The sequence below is a fragment of the Hordeum vulgare genome, chromosome 5H, assembly GCF_904849725.1.
Source record: "Hordeum vulgare subsp. vulgare chromosome 5H, MorexV3_pseudomolecules_assembly, whole genome shotgun sequence".
Taxonomy (NCBI): domain Eukaryota; kingdom Viridiplantae; phylum Streptophyta; class Magnoliopsida; order Poales; family Poaceae; genus Hordeum; species Hordeum vulgare.
The window spans coordinates 114,019,191-114,031,861 of record NC_058522.1 but is presented as its reverse complement, the minus strand read 5'-3'; the positions used below and the strand labels follow the sequence as shown (position 1 = coordinate 114,031,861).

General features: G+C 45.8%; 1 protein-coding gene across 2 annotated transcripts; it reads left to right on the top strand.

Moving 5' to 3' along the window:
• The first annotated feature begins 5,351 nt into the window (after positions 1 to 5,351).
• On the top strand, positions 5,352 to 12,381 carry LOC123451854 (F-box/LRR-repeat protein 3). Of its 2 annotated transcripts, none has more exons than XM_045128397.1 (7): positions 5,352 to 6,408; positions 9,849 to 9,974; positions 10,273 to 10,377; positions 10,563 to 10,962; positions 11,056 to 11,185; positions 11,275 to 11,576; positions 11,652 to 12,381. In XM_045128397.1, the coding sequence occupies exons 1-7, from the start codon at positions 5,755 to 5,757 to the stop codon at positions 11,702 to 11,704; spliced, it is 1,770 nt and encodes a 589-aa protein (XP_044984332.1). In that variant the 5' UTR covers positions 5,352 to 5,754; the 3' UTR covers positions 11,705 to 12,381. The 2 variants fall into 2 exon arrangements, with proteins under 2 accessions (XP_044984332.1, XP_044984331.1); XM_045128396.1 differs by having other exon boundaries at positions 5,367 to 6,408; positions 11,275 to 11,569.
• Positions 12,382 to 12,671: the final 290 nt, after the last annotated feature.

Genomic DNA, 12,671 nt, shown 5'->3' with positions numbered 1-12,671 from the left:
TGCCACTGTATCATCATCATCACCATCATCATCAGAAGGATACTCCTCCAGGGCCACCATCCCTTTTGGGTGAGGTTTCTTCACAAAGTTGTTCTTGATAGGAAATGATTTGGTTTTGTCTTTGCGAATGAGCTTGCCTCCGTTGTCTTCCCTTTTCTCATAGGGACATTCTGCCACGAAGTGACTCACGTTGCCACAGTTATAACATGTCCTTACTCGTTGTTTGGGTTTGAATCCACTCGAGTTGTTCTTGGTGAAGGTGGGTCTTGAGTTCCTTTTATTTCCCCAGAATTGCCTTGATGCAAGAGCCATGTGCTCATGATAAGCATACTTTGTGTCTTCAGGGCAGCTCTCCTCTTCCTCATCTTCTTCTTCTTCTTCAAGCATTGCTCTTGCTTTCAACGCAAGTTTGGTTGAAGTTGTCTTTGATCGAACACGAGCAAGTGCATTGTCGACTGTTTCGTTCATGATTGACATTGCAATGAACTCATCCAACACTTCACTGGAAGACAAGGAGTGGAAGTCTGGCCGCTGACGAATGACAGATGACATGGCTTTATTGAAAGGCATGATGGCTTTGAGAAACTTGCGCTTGACCCATGTATCATCCACATCCTTACTCCCATGATCCTTTAGTGCCACAGCAATAACAGTCACCCTCCGATAGAGATCACGAGGGTCCTCGTCTTCCTTCATCACAAACTCATCGGCCTTATCAAGTATCACTTCATAGTTGGATCGTTGAATACTTGAGCTTCCATTGTACAAAACCATAATATGCTCCCAACAATCCTTGGCCAATGTGAAAGGACGTAAGTGGGGAAGATCTTCAGGTGGCACAGCAGACTGGAGAATAAACAACGCAGAGTGATTATATTGATTGTCTGCATCTTCTCTTGGAGTGAGGTTGCTTGGGTCATGGGGATAATATCCTTGCTCGATAATTCTCCACAAGTTTGTTGAGCTGTGATTCAAATGAGACTTAATAGAAAATACCCAGTTAGCAAAGTCACCTTTCACAAGTTTAGGAGGAGGACCAACAGGATTAAGACGAGGTGCGAGAACGGGTCCTCCATATGCCATGGGAGGTGGAACTGAGGCATATCTTCCAGTCCCATCCTTTTCGTGAGGTGAAGTAGGTCGCATACCTTTAGCCGCTTCCTTAGAGGAGTTGGCCTCCGAATCGGAAATGGTGGGATTAACCACTAAAGCCGGTTCGGGTGAACTTTTAAGACCATCAATTAATTCTTTAAGCATGGTTTTGACTTCGCTCGTCAAGGACGTCTTGAGGGCTGCCATAGCCGTATTCAAGTCGTCCCTTGTGACCGAAGTCAAGTCCATGTCCTCGGGTTGCCCACGGTTAACTTCCTCTCCGCCTTCCATACTCTTCGGGTGGTTAAACCCTTAATAAAGAGACGTGGCTCTGATACCAATTGAAAGGATCGATATGGTTGGCTAGAGGGGGGGGGTGAATAGACAACTACCACTTTTAAATTAATCTTATCAAGTTAAGGTAAACACTATACGGGTTCACAAATAATATGACAATGAGGTGAACCCTATAGAAGCTAACAACGAGAGCTATTAAGACAAGTAAGATATAGTCACAAGCATAAGCAAATACAAAGTAAAGGATAGAGATAACCACAAGTGGAACCGATGGAGACGAGGATGTCTTACCGAAGTTCCTTCCCTTTGACAGGAAGTACGTCTCCGTTGGAGCGGTGTGGAGGCACAATGCTCCCCAAAAAGCCACTAAGGCCACCGTATTCTCCTCACGCCCTCGCACGATGCAAGGTACCGTGATTCCACTATAGGTGCCCTTGAAGGCGGCGACCGAACCTTTACAAACAAGGTTGGGGCAACTCCACACAAAGCTTGGAGGCTCCCAACTAAACCACGAAGCTTCACCACAATGGAATATGGCTTCCAGGTGACCTCAACCGTCTAGGATGCTCAAGCACCCAAGAGTAACAAGATCCGCAAGGGATTGGTGGGGGAATCAACTTTTCTCTTGGTGGAAGTGTGGATCTAGGCCTTCTCAACCAATCCCTAAAGAATCAACAAGTTTGATTGGCTAGGGAGAGAGATCGGGCACTTTTGAGCTTGGGGAGCAACAATGGAGCTTAGAGAGGTAAGAGATAGGGTTCCTCAGCTAGAAGAACCCTTTATATAGTGGGGGAAAAATTCAGACCGTTTTCCCACTCTCTGCCCGAGCTCCAGCGGTACTACCGCTGAACAGGAGCGGTACTACCGCTGGATGCAGCGGTACTACCGCTGGATGCAGCGGTACTACCGCTGGGCCTCCGGCGGTACTACCGCTGACACCAGCGGTACTACCGCTGGCCCCTTGGTAGTGCACAAACACTACTACCGCCGAGAAAGTCTTCGCAAAAGGGTCCGTCCACGAACTACCGCTAGGTAGGTGGAACAAGGCACCTGGAGCGGTACTACCGCTGACCAGGGGCGGTACTACCGCCAGCTAGCGGTACTACCGCTGGCTGCAGTGGTACTACCGCTAGTAGTCCAACGGTACTACCGCTGGAACCAGCGGTACTACCGCTGAGGACCATTTTGCAGATATGCTCAAAACAAATAGGCGAGGGCCGCTCCAAAGATAAAGGAAAGGGAGAATGTGGAGTGTGCGTGTGTAAAGATAGATTCCACCCAAACCTTTCCACTACGGATCCCCTCTTAATAGTACGGCTTTCCTATGACTCAAATAAAGAGAATCGTAGAGAGCGCCGTGCTTCCATTCCATGAGCGAGGAGATGTGTCGTCTTGTGCCGTTGACGTGTGCTATCTGAAACCTTAACACACACGGTTAGTCTTGTACGGTACTGTCATCAATCACCAAAATTACTTAGGCATAAACTATGCCCCAACAACTTTGTATGCTGATTTCACAGAGAAAACCCCTTTGTGATCCGGGTGCCATGCGATAAAGTCCTCGAAATCCCCATAGTTGAGGAGAATTTGGAAGATATCCTGTCTTCATCAACCGATATGAATATAGATCTGATCAGTTCCTCGTTCAAAAATCCAGTCATAGAGTCAATTAGATCATGAACTCATGATATCAGAGTTTGCCCCCGGTTAGATAAAACCCTCTTGTCTGGACTAGACGGTATCCAGGGGTCACTCTAGATGTTGATGTTCTCACCGGTACCAACCCTCCAGATATACCTCAGCTTAAATGTTTCAAGACATTTCATAATGCTCTTCCACGTAAATGAAGCACCACTCTTCAGGGTAGCTTGTAATAAACTTTCATTGGGTAAGTATTTAGCTTTCAATACTATAGCACAAAGGGAATCCGGGTTAGTGATCAACCTCCAAACTTGCTTTGAGAGCATGGCGATATAAAAAGAATAGAGATCTCTGAACCCCATACCCCCTCACTTTTTGGGTAGCAAAGCTTCCACCATGTATACCAGTGCATTTGTTTGTGTTCCTCATCATCGCCCCACCAAAATTGAGCTATCAAATCAGTTATCTCCTTGCATAGACCCTTGGGTAGGCTGAAAACAAACATTGCATATACTGGGATAGCCTGGGCTACAGATTTAAGTAATATCTCTCCCCCCCAATAGACAACTGTTTCTCCATCCACCCCTTTACTTTTTATTTTATTCTGTCATAAAAATGCCTGAAGGAGTCACTCCTATCTGCACCAACCATAGCATGTAGCACTTATCTGATAATGCCTTAGTATCAACGTGTAACTCCTGGCATATTTCAGTCCTAGAAGTTGCACGTGTATTAGGACTGAAAAATACACTAGATTTAGCCAAACTCACCAATTGTCCCGAACTTTCACAGTAGGCATCTAGAACATGCTCTAAGGAAGATGCATTTAAAATGTCTGCTTTCATGAGAATCAGAGAATCATCAACGAATAAAAGGTGTGATTTAGATGGTGCATTTCTGCACACTCTAATTCCCTCTATGCCACCAGCTTCTTCTTCAAATTGCAATAAACTAGAAAGACCTTGTGCACAAAGGAGAAAAAGGTAAGGGGAGAGTGGGTCCTCCTGCCTAATACCCCTAGTCGGGATGAATACATCCGCCTCCTGAGAGTTAAGCCTTATTTTATCTAACAGAGCCAACACAAGCCATTATCATTTCAATCCATTGTTCATGAAAACCCAACTTCACCATCATATCATGCAAAAAGGACCATTCCAGCGTGTCGTATGCCTTGTGCATGTCCAATTTAACTGCACATAGTCCAGTCTGACCAGCCCTCTTGTTCTTTATTTTATGCACACATTCATAAGCTATACGGATATAATCCGTGATCATCCTTCCAGGAACAAATGCAATTTGGGCGGGGGAGATAATCTCAGGCAATATATTTTTCAACCAAAGTGCAAGCATTTTAGAGATGATTTTATAAAAAACTTTACACAAGCTTATGTGACATAATTGAGTTACCAGTTCCGGACTGTCAATCTTGGGAATCATGACAATAGTTGTGTCATTCCATTCATTCGGGGTCTGTCTTGAATTAATAGCAAATAACACCTCATGAGTAATCTTCATTATTCATTACCTTTATCTTTCTAAATCGAGTAGATAAATACTATAGCTCTCCCGAATTTTCAAACAGATCCTTGTTACATTGTTACTATCCTCTAGTGTATGCAATAGTAAAGAACAAGACCTCCTCCAATTCAAAAGAATTCCATAGAATTTCTGGAGGATAAGAATCCCTAAGATTTTGTCCATACATTTGTTGTTCGATTCACACGATCCTATATGATTTTTTCTATGAAATTAATAAGTGTGCTATATATTTCATTGAAAATCTAAGATCCACTTCAATATCTGTTTTCTAATATATTTGTTTTCCGATGACATCAAACACTCTGTGTTAATTTTATAGAATTCAAGTGTACATCCACTCTGTGTTTTGAAAACCCAGCAAATCAAAGAGGGCCTAAATCTAGCAAAAAGAACAAGATGAAGAGAAGGGATATTCTTTGTGAGCAGGGAATATACCACTGAAGCAAGCGGAGCGTGGCCGCGCTCGACAATTTTTTTGGCCACGTTTTCTTGGCTTTACATTCCAGAACCCAAATTGCGCTCCATCGGAAGGAAAACGATGCCGAAAACGTGACCACCCACTTGCCGAGAAACAAGGACGGACCTGCGCTGCTGCACTGCACTTAAGAGAGTGAGTCATAATAATTCGTCCATAGATTAATGCAGAGCAGTACGGACGCAGTACTATCATCATCTCTGCCGTCGTCGGAAAGAAAAGAAAAGAAAAGCAAAGCAAAGAAAACCATGGGCGGGGCGGCCGTCCGTTGGACATTTTGGTCATCTTGTTCCGTCTCAGGTGATACCTCCACCTGTGGGCCGAGGCAGGCGCTACTCCGACAGGTGCTACCTATCCACATCTTTCTCCTCCCATCCTCCCTCCCTCTCCCCACTCCCCACCCATCTACCCACCTTCCTCCCTCCGTACCTTCGCCACCACCGGCCGTCGCCTTGCCGCTCCTCCGCCGCCCGGATCAGGAACGATCGCACCGTGCGGCCGCCTCCCGCCCTGCGCGCGGATCCTACCATGCTGAGGCGCTGCGCCCCATACCGACCCCGCAGGGCCGCCGCCGTACCGCGCCTCCCGATCCCCGGCGGCCACCCCTACCTCGTCGCCCTCTCCTTCCTCTTCATCCCGACCTAAGCTCCACGCCTCGCCGACAGGCCGGCCCTCGCCGCCGGAGCTGCCCGGTGGAATCGTCAGCCGCGATGAGCGAGGAGGAGGCGCAGAGGTACGGCGGCGGGACCGGCGGCGGCGGCGTCGGTGCGCTGTCCGTGGATCTGCTCGGCCAGGTGCTCGATCGCGTGCTGGAGCGGCGGGACCGCAAGGCCTGCCGCCTCGTCAGCCGCGCCTTCGCGCGCGCTGAGGCCGCGCACCGCCGGGCCCTCCGGGTGCTCCGCCGGGAGCCGCTCCCTCGCCTGCTCCGCGCCTTCCCGGCGCTCGAGCGCCTCGATCTCTCAGCCTGTGCCTCGCTCGACGACGCGTCTCTTGCAGCCGCTTTAGCCGGCGCGGACCTCGGCACCGTCCGACAGGTCTGCCTGGCGCGGGCCAGCGGAGTGGGCTGGCGCGGGCTGGAAGCCCTCGTGGCCGCCTGCCCCAGGCTCGAGGCTGTCGACCTGTCGCACTGCGTCGGTGCTGGGGATAGGGAGGCTGCCGCCCTGGCCGCCGCCTCTGGGCTGAGGGAGCTAAATCTGGAAAAGTGCCTTGGGGTCACTGATATGGGGCTCGCCAAGGTAGCCGTGGGCTGCCCCAGACTGGAGACTCTGAGCTTCAAGTGGTGCCGTGAAATCTCTGACATCGGCGTCGATCTGCTTGTCAAAAAGTGCCGCGACCTCCGCAGCCTTGACATCTCCTACCTAAAGGTTATACTCCCATATGAGCTGTTTGAACTCATTGCCCTATGCAGTGGAAAGGTCTAGGTTCGGGCTCTCGGGTTAGGACTAGAACCCTTGATAAACAGGAGAAACGATGTGGCGACCAACAGAGTTAAGAGTGGGACTTTGATGTTTATTGATTGCTTTTAGACCCAGAAAATGTCAAAGAGATTCGGGGTATTGGACCATTGGACTTATTAGGTGGTTCATCCAGTTTAGAGATTGATGCATTTGTTAGGTGTCTTGTAGGGTAGTATGGGTCAATTTATGCAGACACCTTTGGAAGAATGCAGCTGGAATAGGAAACTTTCTTGCATATCTGTTCTGGTGGCTAGTATATAGGCTCTTAAAAAAACTCGTGACCTCTTGGATCACACTTTAGTTTCATCTTCCTTCCCAAGAAAAGTTCAAATTTGGTGCCAGATGGCAAATACATTTGAAAAAACTGTACCGTATGATAGGTACTGCTATGTATTGTAGGAGTTAGAGGGGGAAAATATGGATTTTGACCTGGACTAGTTCTTGGTCCTTTTGACTAGGAAATTATGATGCGTTGGTTGAAGTTTACCTCCGTATATGTTGAATCTGACTCTGTTGCTGTGTAGATCAGACTTGGCTCATTTTATGGAGTGCACTCATTATATCTCGGTGGAATTTATAATAGTATTTTGGTCAACAACAACAAAGCCTTTTTATCCCAAGCAATTTGGGGTAGGCTAGAGATGAAACCCAACAGAAAACAGTAAGAACCCAAAAGAGAATAGAGAAAGTAAAAGTAAACAAAATAAATCAAGGTTCTGGTACATGAACTACTGACTTCCATCATTCCATGTAGTCCTATCAAGAGACAAATCCCTGGGTACATCCCAATCCTTCAAGCCTCTTTTTATCACCTCCCCCCATGTCAACTTTGGTCGGCTCCTACCCCTCCTAGTATTGTTGCTACTCTAAGAATAGTGTATTTTGGTCACTTCAGAGAAATTTTATTTTGGGTCATGTGTCATCGTACCATGTTGTTCAGTATTACCCCCTCCGTATCAAAATATAAGACGTTTTTTGACACTGTAAAATGTTAGGAAGTATTAGTATTAGTCTAGGAGTCCTCATTAGTCTATTAGTATTAGTCTAGGAGTCCTTATTAGTCTATGTTTACTTTCCTTGCACCTCAAGTCTTGTGTAATATATATATGCCCCTTGGGCCTTCAATAAACATAAGTTGCATATTCCTAACATGGTATTAGAGCCTTAGGTTTTTTTTTCGCACGCGCAACTCGTGCTCCGATCTTCTCCACGCAGCCGCTGTTCGTCTAGTAGCTGCTGCCGATCTCCTTCTACTCTCGACGGGATCCCGAGCGCTGCTGTTTTCTCCCGTCGCTCGCCAGATCGAGGCCGATCGAGGCGGCTCCCTCCGCGTTTCTCCCGTCGCTCGCCAGATCGAGGCGGTTCCCTCCCATGCCTCGAGCGGCTCCCTCCCGACCAAGATCGAGGAGGCTTCCTCTCCACAGCCAGATCGAGGCGGCTGCTTCCCGTCCGCCAAATCGATTTCCTCCCGATCCAGTCGCGGGACAGGGGCTCCAGGGTCCCATCGGGAGGAGCTGTCTCCCTGCACCGGATCTAAGCAGCTCCAGGCTCTCATCGGGAGGAGCTGTCTCCCCTGGACTGGATCGAAGCAGCTCCAGGGTCCCATCGGACGGAGCTGTCTTCCCTGCAGCCACCGCACCAGATCGAGGCTCGGCTACTTCTCGCGATCCGACTCGGATCTGCCTCCTGTTGCAGCAACCGCCAGCCGCCGCCCCAATCCCGTCCTGATCTCGATTGGATCCGGCTTGCTACTGCTGATTCCTAAAAAAAAAAATTCTGCTGCTGCGTTCTGCTGCTACGTGTTGCTGCTAGCTGCTTCCTCCTATACGTGCTGCTGCTAGCTGCTTCCTCCTATACGTGCTGCTGCTTATGTCCCAGTTGCTCCTAGTTTTTTTAGTTCTCTTTATTTTCCGCTGCGTCCACCAAATCCGTTGATATTTTGTGTTTTCTCATGCCATGCGAGTCCACCATAACTTAGTCCGTGAGCCTTTCTCCGGTCCTTATCCTTTCTATGCAACTTTTGTGGCCTATTTGCCCTTGTTGTTTTCTATAGGATTTTCTGGACTTCTTTTGCATGACCGATCTACGTCCATCGTGCCTTATCCGCCGAGCTTCCTTCGCCGACGGTTGTCGTGGACTATGATTTTCTGCACAATGCTTTATTCTCTTGATGTGACATCTTCTTTTGACAACCCATCTTCTCTTGATACTTATCTTGTATCTTCAAGTGATGCGGTGTCTACCTCTGATGTGCCATCTCTTCGTTATCTCCTTCGGCGACTCGACAAGTTTTGAAGACTCTTCATGCTATGACGACACTCTCAAGACGCGGATTTGGATTATCATTTTTTTTCTTCAGTATTACACTTCTTCAAATGCAATGCTATTGCATACGCTTTGCATTTGAGGGGGGGTGTTAGGAAGTATTAGTATTAGTCTAGGAGTCCTCATTAGTCTATTAGTATTAGTCTAGGAGTCCTTATTAGTCTATGTTTACTTTCCTTGCACCTCAAGTCTTGTGTAATATATATATGCCCCTTGGGCCTTCAATAAACATAAGTTGCATATTCCTAACATAAAAAAACTTTACTCTACTACCTTTTCCAGCAGACCCTTTTGGTATGCTGCTGCTGGAAAGGGGTGAGTTTTGGTAAAAAAGAAAATCTAGGCAATTGAGTGGGGGAGACTAGGAAGAACCACATGATAGACTAACCCCAAATATACCTTTGGTCTTCATCTGTTGCAGTTTGTAAGAAATTGCACCATTAAACGGTTAGTCATATTATTGGTGACTTTGAGGCATATGGTGTTTGTTCTGGAACCCATGTTAACAAGTTTAATGCACGTTCAACGAAAAACTTAAATTGACGAGGAATGTTTTTGCCAACATAATTTCACTTCGACACATGGCACCGTTGTAACGTGAGGAGGTCTCCTTTTTAGGGGAAATTGAGAAGTCCTCCTGCTTACAGAAAATATACTAATTTCTTGCACTGTGATAAACTATATAATAGTAATATTCCCCCTGTCCCATAACATAAGAGCGATTTTGACACTAGTGTAGTGTCAAAAACACTTATATTATTGGACGGAGGGAGTATAATCTAGTATTTTGTCAGCATTTGATTAGTTCTGAATTTCATCTACTAATGAAAGGAAGTAGCAGCAGTTTATATCTGAAAGTGTATATTTGTTTACTGCTGTTTACTCATGAGCAAATTGCTTTCTACTCAAACTTTTAGTTTGGTTCCATCCAAAATTCAAAAGAGCGCTATGCGTTAATTATGAGTTTGGCCACCTACTTGCGCTCTACATATGATTTACTTAATTTCCCTTTTCTGTTGCAGGTGAGCAATGAGTCCCTTAGATCAATATCGACTCTTGAGAAGCTAGAGGAGTTGGCCATGGTTGCTTGCTCATGTATAGATGATGAAGGCCTGGAATTGCTTAGCAGAGGAAGCAATTCATTGCAGGTATATGGATAATTATTGTAGTCTCATGTAGGGATACTCTTGCATATTATCATGTCTTCCGTCATCTGAAATCATATGGCTTACTCTCTCGTCAAACATGGTATATAGATAATGATTTCGTCTCATGAGCATTATCACATCTTTGATCATCTGAAATTATTGCTTACTCTCTCGTCACACTTTAAAGTTTAAACTGGATAGGTCTAGTGTGCAAGTTTACCTGCAATTTTTGGTGTTCGATTATTCTTTTACCTCTTACCAAGCATCGATCCATTCTAAATATCGTCTTCCATTGCAGAGTGTTGATGTCTCAAGATGCAATCACGTGACTTCCCAGGGGTTAGCTTCACTGATAGATGGTCACAGTTTTCTCCAGAAGTTAAATGCCGCAGATAGTTTGCATGTGAGTTGGTATTCCTAATTTTACTTGCTTTGCTGCACACATTGGCTGTACTGTTCGTTAAAATGATGGCATGTTTTTGGGGGAGACTTGGCCCCAATGATGAATGAACGAATTAATAATCTAAGAGGATACATGACTAATACATAATTGCTGATGATTATTGACCTTCTACTTAAATTTTGTAGGAGATTGGACAGAATTTTCTATCCAAGTTGGTAACACTGAAGGCAACCTTGACCGTGTTGAGACTTGACGGCTTTGAAGTGTCATCCTCTCTTCTTTCAGCGATTGGTGAAGGTTGTACCAACTTGGTTGAGATTGGACTAAGCAAATGCAACGGTGTTACAGATGAAGGCATCTCTTCGCTTGTAGCTCGCTGTAGCTACCTAAGGAAAATTGATCTCACATGCTGCAATCTAGTCACAAACGATTCCCTTGATTCAATAGCTGACAACTGTAAGATGCTTGAATGCCTCCGGTTGGAGTCCTGCTCTTCTATAAACGAGAAAGGACTAGAGAGAATTGCAAGCTGTTGCCCCAATCTAAAGGAGATAGATCTCACTGATTGTGGAGTGAACGACGAAGGTTTGTGATACTGCATACTGCATCTTTGCTTCTTTTTTCATCCAAGAATGTCCATAATTTGAGCATTGTCATATGAAGTTAACTCTCTTGCAGCGTTGCATCATTTGGCGAAGTGCTCTGAACTGCTGATATTGAAATTAGGCCTGAGCTCAAGTATTTCGGACAAAGGCCTTGGTTTTATTAGTTCAAAGTGTGGGAAGCTCATTGAACTTGACCTCTATCGGTAATTTGATCTCCTTGTTTGTTCATTATAGGCTTTCAGCCATCTTCCATGCACAATAATAACTTGCATATTATCTTCCTATCCTAAAGCTGCAGTTCTATCACTGATGATGGGCTGGCAGCCTTAGCCAACGGCTGCAAGAAAATTAAGCTGCTGAACCTTTGTTACTGCAACAAGATAACTGATAGTGGTTTGAGCCACCTGGGCGCTCTTGAGGAGCTCACAAACCTTGAGCTGAGGTGCCTCGTCCGCATTACAGGCATCGGAATTTCTTCCGTTGTCATTGGCTGTAAGAGCCTGGTAGAACTTGACTTGAAGCGCTGCTATTCTGTCGATGATTCTGGGCTATGGGCTCTTGCCCGATATGCTCTAAACCTTAGACAGGTAAATGGTATGCAGAATTTAGCTTCTTCCTGCACAAGTTCTAACGAGGCAGGAACCTTATTAGCTTGTCCATATTCTGCAGCTCACCATATCATACTGCCAAGTTACTGGCCTAGGCTTGTGCCACCTGCTTAGCTCCTTGAGGTGCCTCCAGGACGTGAAGATGGTGCACCTGTCATGGGTTTCCATAGAAGGGTTCGAGATGGCTCTGCGAGCCGCTTGCGGGAGGCTGAAGAAGCTGAAGATACTCGGCGGTTTGAAGTCCGTGCTATCCCCTGACCTGCTCCAGCTTCTGCAAGCCTGCGGCTGCCGCATCAGATGGGTCAACAAGCCTCTTGTCTACAAGGATGCCATCTGATCTGAGAAGTACCATATTGTTCATCCGTTCGGCAAGTTTGTCATCGCTGCCAAGTTTGTCATCGCTGCGTAGCCCTGTTAGAAAATTCACAATAACTACACGCCTCGTCAATGCCATCCCTAAGGTGTGGTCAAGATCATGTCTGTTTGAGATGTCGAGTAAACATGGCAGCTGCTGTCGAATATATGTCATGTACAGTGAAGCCCTTTTTTTTGGACGGGATGTACAGTGAAGCCCTTTTGCATAGCAGAGTTGTGCAACTGGAGTTCTCTACTTGATGTGAAGGAACCTGAAAAATATGCTGTAAAAGAGGGAACCTGAAGTAGTTGATTTTGTATGTTGTACCTATGTTGATTCTACCAGTCACTTGGTCGAAAACATGTTGTGGACTGAGCAAAAGAATAAGATGCCAAATGTGAATCATAATCAGTGAATTCTGATGCATCTTTCTAAATTTGACTGATTTCACCAATCGTCTATTCTTATGGTTTTAGAGAACATATGATTCTACATTAATGTTTAGCTAAACAACGGATCACTCATCACAAATAGGACCGACAAAGAGAGCTGACAAAATTTGTGGTCTTGACTTTCTTCAATCCCTCTGTACAAGTTTAGGCTGGCTGTTGAAGGTTATGAAAGGCCATTTCAGCTAGATGCTCGAATAAGCAAAACCTAGGATACACTGGACTATTTTTTTCTGTCTGGGTTTATTAGTCCTTATATTTTTTGGTTAAACTTTGA

Bases quoted from the DNA above. Each gene is read 5' to 3' on its own strand.
- LOC123451854 (XM_045128396.1), top strand. From the start codon at position 5,755: ATGAGCGAGGAGGAGGCGCAGAGGTACGGCGGCGGGACCGGCGGCGGC. The intron at 10,378-10,562 runs GTGAGTTGGTAT...TAAATTTTGTAG, and splicing joins ATGCCGCAGATAGTTTGCAT to GAGATTGGACAGAATTTTCT. The intron at 11,570-11,651 runs GTAAATGGTATG...CATATTCTGCAG, and splicing joins ATGCTCTAAACCTTAGACAG to CTCACCATATCATACTGCCA.